The sequence below is a fragment of the Oncorhynchus tshawytscha genome, linkage group LG12, assembly GCF_018296145.1.
Source record: "Oncorhynchus tshawytscha isolate Ot180627B linkage group LG12, Otsh_v2.0, whole genome shotgun sequence".
Taxonomy (NCBI): Eukaryota; Metazoa; Chordata; class Actinopteri; order Salmoniformes; family Salmonidae; genus Oncorhynchus; species Oncorhynchus tshawytscha.
The window spans coordinates 5,599,797-5,616,111 of record NC_056440.1 but is presented as its reverse complement, the minus strand read 5'-3'; the positions used below and the strand labels follow the sequence as shown (position 1 = coordinate 5,616,111).

The 16,315-nt window shown below is 45.2% G+C and overlaps 1 protein-coding gene across 1 annotated transcript in view; it reads right to left on the bottom strand.

Moving 5' to 3' along the window:
* Positions 1-799: 799 nt before the first annotated feature.
* The window catches only part of LOC112262500 (WD repeat and FYVE domain-containing protein 3-like), a 66,363-nt gene continuing 50,847 nt past the window's right edge, over positions 800-16,315 (bottom strand). Inside the window, exons 6-15 of the mRNA XM_042331147.1 lie at positions 15,064-15,256; positions 14,548-14,734; positions 12,670-12,836; positions 11,603-11,778; positions 11,231-11,382; positions 8,294-8,451; positions 7,528-7,629; positions 5,952-6,145; positions 4,671-4,942; positions 800-818 (exon numbers count right to left, since the gene is read on the bottom strand). Coding sequence (XP_042187081.1) covers positions 800-818; positions 4,671-4,942; positions 5,952-6,145; positions 7,528-7,629; positions 8,294-8,451; positions 11,231-11,382; positions 11,603-11,778; positions 12,670-12,836; positions 14,548-14,734; positions 15,064-15,256 — 1,620 coding nt within the window. The remainder of the gene's footprint in view (positions 819-4,670; positions 4,943-5,951; positions 6,146-7,527; positions 7,630-8,293; positions 8,452-11,230; positions 11,383-11,602; positions 11,779-12,669; positions 12,837-14,547; positions 14,735-15,063; positions 15,257-16,315) is intronic.

Here is a 16,315-nt window from a genome sequence, read left to right as displayed (position 1 = left end):
GAGTCAATCACTGACCTGTTGAGGGAGTCAATCACTGACCTGTTGAGGGAGTCAATCACTGACCTGTTCAAGACCTGAGTCAATCACTGAGGGAGTCAATCTGCTGAGAGGAGTCAATCACTGACCTGTTGAGGGAGTCAATCACTGACCTGTTGAGGGAGTCCAATCACTCACCGACCTGTTGAGGGAGTCAATCACTGACCTGTTGAGGGAGTCAATCACTGACCTGTTGAGGAGTCAATCACTGACCTGTTAAGTGAGTCAATCACTGACCTGCTGAGGGAGTCAATCACTGACCTGTTGAGGGAGTCAATCACTGACCTGTTGAGGGAGGGAGTCAATCACTGACCTGTTGAGGGAGTCAATCACTGACCTGTTGAGGGAGTCAATCACTGACCTGTTGAGGGAGTCAATCACTGACCTGTTGAGGGAGTCAATCACTGGACCTGTTGAGGGAGTCAATCACTGACCTGTTGAGGGAGTCAATCACTGACCTGTTGAGGGAGTCCATCACTGACCTGTTGAGGGAGTCAATCACTGACCTGTTGAGTGAGTCAATCACTGACCTGTTGAGGGAGGGGCCTAGAGTCTGTTTTAGTGAGAAACAGTGACTGACGTATTCTGTCGAAGGAGAGTCGGTGGCCATCTTATGAAGGTAGATGAAGAGCTTGCTGCAGTGTTTGAGGGTGGGGCAGATGTTGTCCCCGGTCCCGCCCCCTGCCCCCGTCGTCCTCCAGCAGCCCTCAGGAAGGGCTGGGCATTGAAGGGAACACTCCCTGACTCCAACCTTCTTGGCCTCCTAGAAACAACCCAGCAGCCTGAAGGTGGTGGGGGCATGAGTCAATAATCAATCAATCAATCAATCGTATTTATTTTATACTGAACAAAAAATATAAGCGCAACATGCAAAAAAATGTCAAAGATTTTACTGAGTTTACAGTTCATATAAGGAAATCAGTCAATTTAAATCAATTCATTAGGCTCTAATTTATGGATTTCACATGACTGGGCAGGGGCACAGCCATGGGTGGGCTTGGTTTGGCCCACCACCCTCAGACGATCCCGCAGGTGAAGAAGCCGGATGTGGAGGTCCTGGGCTGGCGTGGTTACATGTGGTCTGCGGCTGTGAAGCCGATTCAACGTACTGCCAAATTCTCTAAAACAACGTTGTTGGAGGCGGCTTATGGTAGAGAAATCAACATGAAATTCTCTGGCAACAGCTCTGGATGGACATTCCTGCAGTCAGCATGCCAATTGCACGCTCCCTCAAAACTTGGGAAATCTGTGGCAGTGTGTTGTGTGACAAAACTGCACATTTTAAAGTGGCCTTTTATTGTCCCCAGCACAATGATATAGGCCACACCTGTCAGGTGGATGGATTATCTTGGCAAATGAGAAATACTAACAGAGATGTAAACAAATTTGTGCACAGAATTTGAGAGAAATAAGCTTTTTGTTCGTATGGAAAATTTACGGGATCTTTATTTCAGCAACACCTTACAGGTTTCGTTTATATTTTTGTTCAGTGTAGACAGCCCTTTTATCATCATCATCAGCAGTAGAAGAAGTCTCATGTGAAGACTCACGATCTACCACACTTCAATACTCATCACTGTTTAATGATTAGTTGGGCCATGTCCTATACATGTCCTGTCTTATACATGCCCTGTCCTATACATGCCCTATACTATACATGTCCTATACATGTCCTGTCCTATACATGCCCTGTCCTATACATGTCCTATACTAAACATATCCTATACTATACATGTCCTATACATGCCCTGTCCTATACATGTCCTATACTAAACATATCCTATACTATACATGTCCTGTCCTATACATGTCCTATACTAAACATATCCTATACTATACATGTCCTGTCCTATACATGTCCTATACTAAACATATCCTATACCATACATGTCCTATACATGCCCTGTCCTATACATGTCCTGTACTAAACAGATGTCCTATACTATACATGTCCTGTCCTATACATGTCCCATACTATACATGTCCTGTCCTATACATGTCCTATACTACACTACAGTCGTGGCCAAAAGTTGAGAATGACACAAATATTAATTTCCCACAACGTTTGCTGCTTCAGTGTCCTTAGATATTTTTGACAGATGTTACTATGGAATACTGAAGTATAATTACAAGCATTTAATAAGTGTCAAAGGCTTTTATTGACAATTACATGAAGTTGATGCGAAGAGTCAATATTTGCAGTGTTGACCCTTCTTTCAAGACCTCTGCAATCTGCCCTGGCATGCTGTCAATTAACTTCTGGGCCACATCCTGACTGATGGCAACCCATTCTTGCATAATCAATGCTTGGAGTTTGTCAGAATTTGTGGGTTTTTGTTTGTCCACCAGCCTCTTGAGGATTGACCACAAGTTCTCAATGGGATAAAGGTCTGGGGAGTTTCCTGGCCATTGACCCAAAATATCGATGTTTTGTTCCCCGAGCCACTTAGTTCTTTTGCCTTATGGCAAGGTGCTCCATCATGCTGGAAAAGGCATTGTTTGTCACCAAACTGTTCCTGGATGGTTGGGAGAAGTTGCTCTCGGAGGATGTGTTGGTACCATTCCATTCTTTATTCATGGCTGTGTTCTTAGGCAAAATTGTGAGTGAGCCCACTCCCTTGGCTGAGAAGCAACCCCACACATGAATGGTCTCAGGATGCTTTACTGTTGGCATGACACAGGACTGATGGTAGCGCTCACCTTGTCTTCTCCGGACAAGCTTTTTTCCGGATGCCCCCAAACAATCTGAAAGGCGATTCATCAGAGAAAAGGACTTTACCCCAGTCCTCAGCAGTCCAATCCCTGTACCTTTTGCAGAATATCAGTCTGTCCCTGATGTTTTTCCTGGAGAGAAGTGGCTTCTTTGCTGCCCTTCTCGACACCAGGCCATCCTCCAAAAGTCTTCGCCTCACTGTGCGTGCAGATGGACTCACACCTGCCTGCTGCCATTCCTGAGCAAGCTCTGTACTGGTGGTGCCCGATCCTGCAACTGAATCAACTTTAGGAGACGGTCCTGGCTCTTGCTGGACTTTCTTGGGCACCCTGAAGCCTTCTTCACAACAATTGAACCGCTCTCCTTGACGTTCTTGATGATCCGATAAGCGATTGATTTAGGTGCAATCTTACTGGCAGCAATATCCTTGCCTGTGAAGCCCTTTTTTGTGCAAAGCAATAATGACGGCACGTGTTTCCTTGCAGGTAACCATGGTTGACAGATGAAGAACAATGATTCCAAGCACCACCCTCCTTTTGAAGCTTCCAGTCTGTTATTCGAACTCAATCAGCATGACAGAGTGATCTCCAGCCTTGTCCTCGTCAACACTCACACCTGTGTTAACGAGAGAATCACTGACATGATGTCAGCTCGTCCTTTGTGGCAGGGCTGAAATGCAGTGGAAATGTTTTGGGGGATTCAGTTCATTTGCATGGCAAAGAGGGACTTTGCAATTTATTGCAATCCATCTGATCATTCTTCGTAACATTCTGGAGTATATGCAAATTCCCATCATACAAACTGAGGCAGCAAACTTGTGAAAATGTATTATTGTGTCATTCTCAAAACTTTTGGCCATGTCATATACATGTCCTATACATGTCCTATACTATACATGTCCTGTCCTATACATGTCCTATACATGTCCTATACTATCCATGTCATGTCCTATACATGTCCTATACATGTCCTATACTATACATGCCCTATACTATACATGTCATGTCCTATACTATACATGTCCTATACATGTCATGTCCTATACTATACATGTCCTATACATGTCCTGTCCTATACATGCCCTATACTATACATGTCCTGTCCTATACATGTCCTATACTATCCATGTCATGTCCTATACATGTCCTATACTATACATGCCCTATACTATACATGTCCTGTCCTATACATGTCCTATACATGTCCTATACTATACATGTCCTGTCCTATACTATACATGTCCTATACATGTCATGTCCTATACTATACATGTCCTATACATGTCCTGTCCTATACATGCCCTATACTATACATGTCCTGTCCTATACATGTCCTATACTATCCATGTCATGTCCTATACATGTCCTATACATGTCCTATACTATACATGCCCTATACTATACATGTCCTGTCCTATGTCATGTCCTATACATGCCCTATACTATACATGCCCTATACTATACATGTCCTATACTATACATGTCATGTCCTATACTATACATGTCCTATACATGTCCTATACTATACATGTCCTGTCCTATACATGCCCTATACTATACATGTCATGTCCTATACTATACATGTCCTATACATGTCCTATAATGTCCTATACATGTCCTATACATGTCCTATAATGTCCTAAACATGTCCTATACATGTCCTGTCCTATCCTATACATGCCCTATACTATACATGTCCTATACATGTCCTGTCCTATACATGTCCTATAATGTCCTATACATGTCCAATACATGTCCTATACATGTCCTGTCCTATACTATCCTATACATGCCCTATACTATACATGTCCTATACATGTCCTGTCCTATACATGCCCTATACTATACATGTCCTATAATGTCCTAACATGTCCTATGTCCTATACATGTCCTATAATGTCCTATAATGGCCTATACTGTACCTGACAGCGTCTGCCAGTTTTTCATACTGGATCTCCGTCCTGAAGAAGTGTGAGTTGGCGGGTTCGTAGCGCATGGCAGCGGTCAACGTGCAGAAGACGGTGTGGAGGAGCTCAAACACTTGGTTCTGATTGGCCCGTTCCCACCCGTGACACGGCGGCTGACACAGAGAGCGCTCCATGGCAACGAGTAGCGACGTCACATACACAAAGCCCCCGACCTTCCGGAAGACTGTCCGCGTGCGATGGCTTTCTCTCAGCACAGCCAGGAGAGTCTAGCAGAGAGGGAGAGGAGGTTAGGGCTGGGTGGGTGTGTATGTGTAGGTGTGTGTAGGTGTAGGTGTGTGTAGGTGTGTGTGTGTAGGTGTGTGTGTGTAGGTGTGTGTGTGTGTGTGTGTGTGTGTGTAGGTATGTGTAGGTGTGTGTAGGTAATATAGGTGTGTGTGTAGGTGTAGGTGTGTGTAGGTGTGTGTGTGTGTGTGTGTAGGTGTGTGTGTGTAGGTGTGTGTGTGTGTGGTGTGTGGTGTGTGTAGTGTAGGTGTGTGTAGGTGTGTGTGTGTGTGTGTGTGTGTGTAGGTGTGTGTGTAGGTGTGTGTGCGTAGGTCTGTGTGTGTGTGTAGGTCTGTGTGTGGGTGTGTGCGTAGGTGTGTGTGTGTGTCTGTGTGTGTGTGTGTAAGTGTAGGTGTGTGTAGGTGTAGGTGTGTGTAGGTGTAGGTGTGTGTGTAGGTGTGGGTGGTGTGTGTAGGTGTGTGTGTAGGTGTAGGTGTGTGTAGGTGTGTGTAGGTGTGTGTAGGTGTGTGTGTAAGTGTAGGTGTGTGTAGTGTGTGTGTAGGTGTAAGTGTAGGTGTGTGTAGGTGGGTGTGTAGGTGGGTGTGTAGGTGTGTAGGTGTGTTTGTGTGTAGGTGTGTAGGTGTGTAGGTGTAGGTGTGTGTAGGTGTGTGTGTGTTGTAGCTCGGTGGACGAGGCAGAGTGCATCAGACCCAGTAGTGTGTGTGTGTAGGTGTGTGTATCTCACCTGTAGTATGTCTGTTTTGAGCTGTAGCTCGGTAGACGAGGCAGAGTGCATCAGACCCAGTAGTGTGTGTGTGTAGGTGTGTGTATCTCACCTGTAGTATGTCTGTTTTGAGCTGTAGCTCGGTAGACGAGGCAGAGTGCATCAGACATAGTAGTGTGTGTGTAGGTGTGTGTATCTCACCTGTAGTATGTCTGTTTTGAGCTGTAGCTCGGTGGACGAGGCAGAGTGCATCAGACCCAGTAGTGTGTGTGTAGGTGTGTGTATCTCACCTGTAGTATGTCTGTTTTGAGCTGTAGCTCGGTAGACGAGGCAGAGTGCATCAGACCCAGTAGTGTTCCCATGTCATCATCTCCGCTGGAGGACAGAACCAGCTGCTGAATGATCATCAGAGCATGTTCCCTGCACTGATCATACTTCACTATGTTGTGGACACACCGCGCCCCTCCAAACTCTCTGAACAGACCTGGAGGAGGGGGTGGGGGGGAGAGAAGGGAGAGGGATGGGGGAGAGAAGGGAGGGATGGGGGAGAGAAGGGAGGGATGGGAGAGGGGAGAGAAGGAGGGGAGGGAGGGGAGAGGGATGGGGAGAGAAGGAGGGAGGGGAGAGGGATGGGGAGAGAAGGAGGGAGGGGAGAGGGATGGGGGATAGAAGGAGGAGGGGAGAGGGATGGGGAGAGAAGGAGGGAGGGAGAGGGATGGGGGAGAGAAGGAGGGAGGGGAGAGGGATGGGGGAGAGAAGGAGGAGGGAGAGGGATGGGGAGATAAGGAGGGAGGGGAGAGGGATGGGGAGAGAAGGAGGGAGGGGAGAGGGATGGGGAGAGAAGGAGGGAGGGGAGAGCGGGGAGAGGAGAGAGGGGGAGGGACATTGGAAGAGACACAATAAGAGATGATACTAATAATAACAACCTTTATTCACCCATCACACTCATTTATCATACACATCTCTGAGTCTCCATCTCTGCTAGAGAACACTGACTCATCATATTAGTCTGGCCTCCACTACCGTTCCTTACTCAGACCAGGATAGTGGGAGAGAGAGATGGAGAGAGAGAGACAGAGACACAGAGAAGAAAGATAGAGAAAGAGACGGAGAAGAAAGAGAGAGACAGAAGAAGAGATTGAGACAGAAGAAAGAGAGAGAGATACAGAGAGAGATACAGAGAGAGAGAGAGAGAGAGAGAGAAACAGAAAGAGAAAGAGAGAGAAAGAGAAAGAGAGAGAAAGAGAGAGAGAAAGAGAGAGAGAGAGATACAGAGAGAGATACAGAGAGAGAGAGAGAAAGAGAGATTGAGACATAAAGAGAGATTGAGACAGAAGGAGAGAGTGAGACAGAAGGAGAAAGAGAGAGCGAGCGAGCACAAATAGATGATGTTGGTGATCTCTGAGATGAGGAATCCATACAGCCAGCCAGCCAATCGACATATAGAAGGAGGAAGTGCATATCTTCCTGTCCAGTGTCACATGATCGTGAATGACAGAAGTGAAACCATTGAGCTCTGCCCAGAGTCAAGGCTTGTTCAAATAGAAATCATTTGAGTCATTTGTCATCCGGCATGTGTATGTATGTGTGTGTGTCAGTTTGGGGCAGGCAGGCAGACAGAGACAGATTCGTGTGCATTACCTAAACTCAGAGAAACCCAGAGAAACCCAGGGTTGGGGCTGTGTGACATCAATACTAGTATGGGATTATGTTCTGAAGGGGATGTGGGGATTGGGAGGATTCTGTCTGGATTCGCTTGGCTTTAATAAAGGGAATCATACGAGTTGAACACACAAAAGAGTTTAAATACTGAGGTTTCTGTGTAATTTCACGGCCTTGTTAGCCATAATGTTTGCGTGTGGGTACCTGCGTTAGTGTTGGAGCCTTGCAGCAGGACAGTCAGCGTCTCCATGACCAGCCAAGCTAACTGTTTCTGTTCCTCCGCTACACTGCTGTTCTTACAGTCACCTAGAGACAGAGAGAGAGAGATGGAAATAGAGGGGGTGGGGGATAGAGTGAGGGAGGAAGAGAGGGAGAAAGAGGGAGAGAGGGAGGAAGAGAGGGAGGAAGAGGGAGAGAGAACGAGAGAGGAGGAAGAGGGAAAGAGAGAGGAAGTGAATTAGAGAGGGAGGAAGAGAGGGAGAGAGGGAGGAAGAGAGGGAGAGGGAGGAAGAGAGTGAGAGAGGGAGGAAGAGAGGGAGAGGTAGGAAGAGAGTTAGAGAGGGAAGAAGAGAGGGAGAGGGAGGAAGAGTTAGAGAGGGAGGAAGAGAGTTAGAGAGGGAGGAAGAGAGGGAGGAAGAGAGGGAGAGGGAGGAAGAGTTAGAGAGGGAGGAAGAGAGGGAGGAAGAGAGAGAGGAAGAGAGGGAGAGGGAGGAAGAGAGTTAGAGAGGGAGGAAGAGGGAGGAAGAGAGAGAGGGAGGAAGAGAGTTAGAGAGGGAGGAAGAGAGGAAGAGAGGGAGAGAGGGAGGAAAAGAGGGAGGAAGAGAGGGAGAGGGAGGAAGAGAGTTAGAGAGGGAGGAAGAGAGGGAGAGAGTTAGAGAGGGAGGAAGAGAGTTAGAGAGGGAAGAAGAGAGGGAGAGAGGGAAGAAGAGAGGGAGAGGGAGGAAGAGAGGGAGAGAGGGAGACTCCTCACCTTGTTCGTTGTTCTGTGACTGAGTCTGTTGTTGCGTTGCGGGGTCTTTGAGCAGGGCAGCATATTTATGCAGGAGGTTAACCAGCACCTCCAGCAGCCCCACCTCTCTCAACACATCACTGAACACCGCGTCATGACGACTCAACTTCAACAGAGTCCTGAGGGAGGAGTTAGATTCATTGAATAGTGAAAGAGTCGATTTACATTTATAAGGGCATCCATATCGATTTCAAAATTAGGAAATCAAACATTTTATATATTTTGCATTGCTGGACAGAAATACGAGATCTGATCCCAAATATATGTGGCTTTCCAGCCCCAATAGATGAGATACTAGATAAGTTACTAGATACGACACCAGATACCAGATACGATAAGAGATACGATACCATATACCATATACCAGATACTAGATACGATACCAGATACCATATACCAGATACGATACCAGATACCATATACCAGATACTAGATACGATACCAGATACCAGATACCATATACCAGATACTAGATACGATACCAGATACCATATACCAGATACGATACCAGATACCATATACCAGATACTAGATACGATACCAGATACCATATACCAGATACGATACCAGATACCATATACCAGATACTAGATACGATACCAGATACCATATACCAGATACGATACCAGATACCATATACCAGATACTAGATACGATACCAGATACCATATACCATATACCAGATACTAGATACGATACCAGATACCATATACCAGATACCAGATACGATACCAGATACCAGATACTAGATACGATACCAAATACCAGATACCATATACCAGATACTAGATACGATACCATATACCATATACCAGATACTAGATACGATACCATATACCATATACCAGATACTAGATACGATACCAGATACTATATACCAGATACTAGATACGATACCAGATACCATATACCAGATACTAGATACGATACCAGATACCATATACCAGATACCAGATACTAGATACAACACCAGAAACGACGCCAGATAAGACACCAGATACTAGATACCAGATACTATATAAGACACCAGATACTAGATACCAGATACTATATAAGACACCAGATACTACATACCAGATACTATATAAGACACCAGATACTAGATACCAGATACTATATAAGACACCAGATACTAGATACTATATAAGACACCAGATACTACATACCAGATACTATATAAGACACCAGATACTAGATACCAGATACTATATAAGACACCAGATACTAGATACCAGATACTATATAAGACACCAGATACTATATAAGACACCAGATATAAGACACCAGATACTAGATACCAGATACTATATAAGACACCAGATACTAGATACCAGATACTATATAAGACACCAGATACTAGATACCAGATACTATATACCAGACACCAGATACTAGATACCAGATACTACATAAGACACCAGATACTATATAAGACACCAGATACTATATACCAGATACTATATAAGACACCAGATACTAGATACTATATAAGACACCAGATACGATACCAGATACCAGATAACAGATACTAGATACCAGATACTAGATACGACACCAGATACTAGATACGACACCAGATACTATATAAGACACCAGATACCAGATACGACACCAGATACGACACCAGATACGACACCAGATACGACACCAGATACCATACCAGATACTAGATACCAGATACTAGATACCAGATACCAGATACGACACCAGATACGACACCAGATACGATACCAGATACCATACCGGATACTAGATACCAGATACTAGATACTATACCAGATACGATACTCGATACCAGATACTAGATACCAGATACCAGATACCATACCAGATACTAGATACCAGATACAACACCAGATACCAGATACCAGATATCATACCAGATACCAGATACTAGATACCAGATACGATACTAGATACCAGATACTAGATACCAGATACCAGATACGATACCAGATACGATACCATATACCAGATACGATACTAGATACTAGATACCAGATACTAGATACCAGATACGATACCAGATACCAGATACTAGATACCAGATACTAGATACTAGATACCAGATACGATACTAGATACCAGATACCAGATACTAGATACCAGATACTAGATACCAGATACAAGATACGATACCAGATACCAGATACTAGATACCAGATACTAGATACCAGATACGATACTAGATACCAGATACGATACTAGATACCAGATACTAGATACCAGATACTAGATACCAGATACTAGATACCAGATACTAGATACCAGATACGATACCAGATACTGGATACCAGATACGATACTAGATACCAGATACTAGATACCAGATACTAGATACCAGATACTAGATACCAGATACTAGATACGATACCAGATACTAGATACCAGATACCAGATACTGGATACCAGATACGATACCAGATACTAGATACCAGATACTAGATACCAGATACGATACCAGATACCAGATACTGGATACCAGATACGATACCAGATACCATATACTAGATACCAGATACTAGATACCAGATACTAGATACCAGATACTAGATACGATACCAGATACTAGATACCAGATACTAGATACCAGATACGATACCAGATACCAGATACTGGATACCAGATACGATACTAGATACCAGATACCAGATATGATAGCAGATACCAGATACTGGATACCAGATACGATACTAGATACCAGATACCAGATATGATAGCAGATACTAGATACCAGATACCAGATATGATAGCAGATACTAGATACCAGATACCAGATGATACTAGCTGATTGTGAAGAACGCTCCCACACACACGCATGCCCAGACGTGCGCACACACACAAACACACGCACTCACACAAACACACAGACGCAGCCGCACACACACACTTCCCTACCTGGTGGCTGTGATACTGCAGGTGTATGACGTAGAGCCCTTCAGCAGGACGCTGACACTGAACAGCTCCTTACAGGGAACATAGTTCAGACTGAACACTACAAACTCCAACAGGTCAAAGTACTTTGTCTGGGCATCTGGCAGCTTGGCCACCTGGAAAGAGATGGGGTTTTATTTAGAATAACATATAGCTGCATAACATATAACACATACACACACACACAGACATATATACACACACACACACACACACACAGACACACACACAGAGACACACACACACACAGAGACACACAGAGACACACACAGAGACACACACAGAGACACACACAGACAGAGACACACACAGACACACAGACACAGACACACACACCTTGTCAGCGAACTGTGAGAGTGTGTGTTGTGCCTCCAGGATGAAGTAGTTGGCGTGGTCGGCGGCGTAGATGTTGCCGATGGCGTCCAGCAGCGTGCCGGTCAGCCGGGACGTCTTAGCCCTCAGGAAGGCATTCTGTAGGACGGAGAACGACTGGAGGTTCCTCACCGTGTGGCCTGGACGAGACACAGACCAACAATCAATCAAATGTTTTCAGCAGGAGTCAAAGTGCTTTTACAGGGTCAGTCATAGTAGTGTGATAGGTGTTGTTTTACAGGGTCAGTCATAGTAGTATGATAGGTGTTGTTTTACAGGGTCAGTCATAGTAGTTTGATAGGTGTTGTTTTTCTGGGTCAGTCATAGTAGTTTGATAGGTGTTGTTTTACAGGGTCAGTCATAGTTGTGTGATAGGTGTTGTTTTACTGGGTCAGTAGTATGATAGGTGTTGTTTTACAGGGTCAGTCATAGTAGTATGATAGGTGTTGTTTTACAGGGTCAGTCATAGTAGTATGATAGGTCCCTGGAGCAAATGATGGGTGACCTTCTCAAGGGCACATCGGCAGATTCTTCACCTTGTCGGCTCGGATATTCAAACCAGCGATCTTTCAGTTACTGGCCCAACACGCTAACCACTAACCTCAAGGCTACCTGCCACCCTGCTAAACTGTGTACGCGACCAATAAAGTTTGATTTGATTTCCATTTAAACTGCAGGCTGAGTCAGAGGACAGGTCAGTGCGTCACCCAGACAACCGGACTTCCCTGTTGATCACAATGTGTCACTTCCCTGTTGAGGCGCACAGCTCCACCCACTCCTATGACACTAACACATTCTGGACAGTTCTGGTTTTCACACACACAGAGACTCAAGCTCATAAAAATAGAATTTGTTGAACGGCATGTTATTCATACCATGGCAATCTGGCTACAACCATTAAGGAATTGTTGACTAAAATGGAGAAACTCATTCTACCAACTCTATTTCTATGCTTAAGACGTTAACTAGGAAGGTGTGGCAGTGAGCTGAGTAAAACACTGGAGCTGTGATGACGCTCGGGTTGACTGTACCTTTCCCAGAAGGCTGTGGGAGTACGAAGCCGGGCAGGAGGAAGGGGGCTCCAGTGGTGAGACCGGCCGGTTTGAGATCCGTCACGCCATAGGTGGTCAGAAGCGTCACTAGGTTGACCAGATCCTTCAGAGCATCACTGCTGTCCTCCTCTTTGGCCTGCTCCAATCTGGGGGGGGGGTACATTTAATATAGTGAAACAAGTAACACACAATAAGTTGTAGAGGAAGAGGAAGGGGTTAATACCATAACACACTATGTTGAAGAGGAAGAGGAAGGGGTTAATACCATAACACACTATGTTGTAGAGGAAGAGGAAGAGGAAGGGGTTAACACCATAACACACAATAAGTTGTAGAGGAAGAGGAAGGGGTTAATACCATAACACACTATGTTGAAGAGGAAGAGGAAGGGGTTAATACCATAACACACTATGTTGAAGAGGAAGAGGAAGAGGATAATACCATAACACACTATGTTGTAGAGGAAGAGGAAGAGGAAGGGGTTAACACCATAACACACTATGTTGTAGAGGAAGAGGAAGGGGTTAACACCATAATACACTATGTTGAAGAGGAAGAGGAAGGGGTTAACACCATAACACACTATGTTGTAGAGGAAGAGGAAGGGGTTAATACCATAACACACTATGTTGAAGAGGAAGAGGAAGAGGAAGGGGTTAATACCATAACACACTATGTTGAAGAGGAAGAGGAAGGGGTTAATACCATAACACACTATGTTGAAGAGGAAGAGGAAGGGGTTAATACCATAACACACTATGTTGTAGAGGAAGGGGTTAATACCATAACACACTATGTTGTAGAGGAAGAGGAAGGGGTTAATACCATAACACACTATGTTGTAGAGGAAGAGGAAGGGGTTAATACCATAACACACTATGTTGTAGAGGAAGAGGAAGGGGTTAATACCATAACACACTATGTTGTAGAGGAAGAGGAAGGGGTTAATACCATAACACACTATGTTGAAGAGGAAGAGGAAGGGGTTAATACCATAACACACTATGTTGTAGAGGAAGAGGAAGGGGTTAATACCATAACACACTATGTTGAAGAGGAAGAGGAAGAGGAAGGGGTTAATACCATAACACACTATGTTGAAGAGGAAGAGGAAGAGGAAGGGGTTAATACCATAACACACTATGTTGTAGAGGAAGAGGAAGAGGAAGGGGTTAACACCATAACACACTATGTTGAAGAGGAAGAGGAAGGGGTTAACACCATAACACACTATGTTGAAGAGGAAGAGGAAGAGGAAGGGGTTAATACCATAACACACTATGTTGTAGAGGAAGAGGAAGAGGAAGGGGTTAATACCATAACACACTATGTTGTAGAGGAAGAGGAAGGGGTTAATACCATAACACACTATGTTGAAGAGGAAGAGGAAGGGGTTAACACCATAACACACTATGTTGTAGAGGAAGAGGAAGACGAAGGGGTTAATACCATAACACACTATGTTGTAGAGGAAGAGGAAGGGGTTAATACCATAACACACTATGTTGAAGAGGAAGAGGAAGAGGTTAATACCATAACACACTATGTTGAAGAGGAAGAGGAAGAGGAAGGGGTTAACACCATAACACACTATGTTGTAGAGGAAGAGGAAGAGGAAGGGGTTAACACCATAACACACTATGTTGTAGAGGAAGAGGAAGGGGTTAATACCATAACACACTATGTTGTAGAGGAAGAGGAAGGGGTTAACACCATAACACACTATGTTGTAGAGGAAGATATCATAACACTGTTCAGAACATCTCTACACTACTGGGAGGGAGAGTTGTTGATATTGAAACACACACACACACACACACACACACACACACACACACACCTCTAATATGAGCCTACCTGAGCATGAGGTCGCAGAGGAACGTGTATCCCTGACACATCCTGAAGTCGTCCAGCAGGGTCTGGGAGACGTCGCTGGAGTCCTTCAGGAAGCAGGACAGACCGGCAAACATCTCTACGATCTCCAGGGGTGAGAGGTCATCTGACTGCTGCATGTTCTGGATACATGTGGCCAGGCACTCTTTCTCTGAGGGAGGGAGGGAGGGAGGGAGGTTAATGTGGCAGCAGCCTCACACACACACACACACAAACACAAACACACCATCCATCGCGTCCATTCATCTGCATGTTCTCGGTACACAGACACCAACCATTTAGGGTTGTAAGAATTCAGAAAACGTTCCCAAAAATGCACAGGTTTTCCAGAATTCCCGTTTGGAGGCTTGACAAATTTAAGAGGGAATAAAATTGGAATTTATTTTAAAATGACAAGTGGAAATCCTCTCAACAAGATTTCTGGAAATGATGGGAATGTTTTCTGAATTTTGCCAACACAACCAACCCCAAACCTCTCACCGTGGATATACTTGATGACGTTGACGCTGAGTCCGTGTCGTGAGATGGTGGTGAGGACCTGGCCGGCGCTCTTCCTCCAGGGCAGGTTGTGGGGGGGGCACCAGGACGTGATGGCAGAGAAGAGTAGCTGGAGATCGTCTTTCTGGGCCAGTTCCTCCGCCGGAGAGACAAAGCTACACAGCTTCACCAGGATCTAATAACAACACAGTAATAAACAGGTTTTAAACATTAAAAACACTTTACTATACCCCTTACCGCAATTAGCTTCACCAGGATACCCCTTACCGCAATTAGCTTCACCAGGATACCCCTTACCGCAATTAGCTTCACCAGGATACCCTTACCGCAATTAGCTTCACCAGGATACCCCTTACCCCAATTAGCTTCACCAGGATACCCCTTACCGCAATTAGCTTCACCAGGATACCCGGTACCGCAATTAGCTTCACCAGGATACCCCTTACCGCAATTAGCTTCACCAGGATACCCCGTACCGCAATTAGCTTCACCAGGATACCCCTTACCCCAATTAGCTTCACCAGGATACCCCTTACCGCAATTAGCTTCACCAGGATACCCCTTACCCCAATTAGCTTCACCAGGATACCCCTTACCCCAATTAGCTTCACCAGGATACCCCTTACCGCAATTAGCTTCACCAGGATACCCCTTACCCCAATTAGCTTCACCAGGATACCCCTTACCGCAATTAGCTTCACCAGGATACCCCTTACCCCAATTAGCTTCACCAGGATACCCCTTACCGCAATTAGCTTCACCAGGATACCCCTTACCGCAATTAGCTTCACCAGGATACCCCTTACCCCAATTAGCTTCACCAGGATACCCCTTACCCCAATTAGCTTCACCAGGATACCCCTTACCGCAATTAGCTTCACCAGGATACCCCTTACCCCAATTAGCTTCACCAGGATACCCCTTACCCCAATTAGCTTCACCAGGATACCCCTTACCGCAATTAGCTTCACCAGGATACCCCTTACCGCAATTAGCTTCACCAGGATACCCCTTACCGCAATTAGCTTCACCAGGATACCCCTTACCCCAATTAGCTTCACCAGGATACCCCTTACCCCACATAGCTTCACCAGGATACCCCTTACCGCAATTAGCTTCACCAGGATACCCCTTACCGCAATTAGCTTCACCAGGATACCCCTTACCGCAATTAGCTTCACGAGGATACCCCTTACCGCAATTAGCTTCACCAGGATACCCCTTACCGCAATTA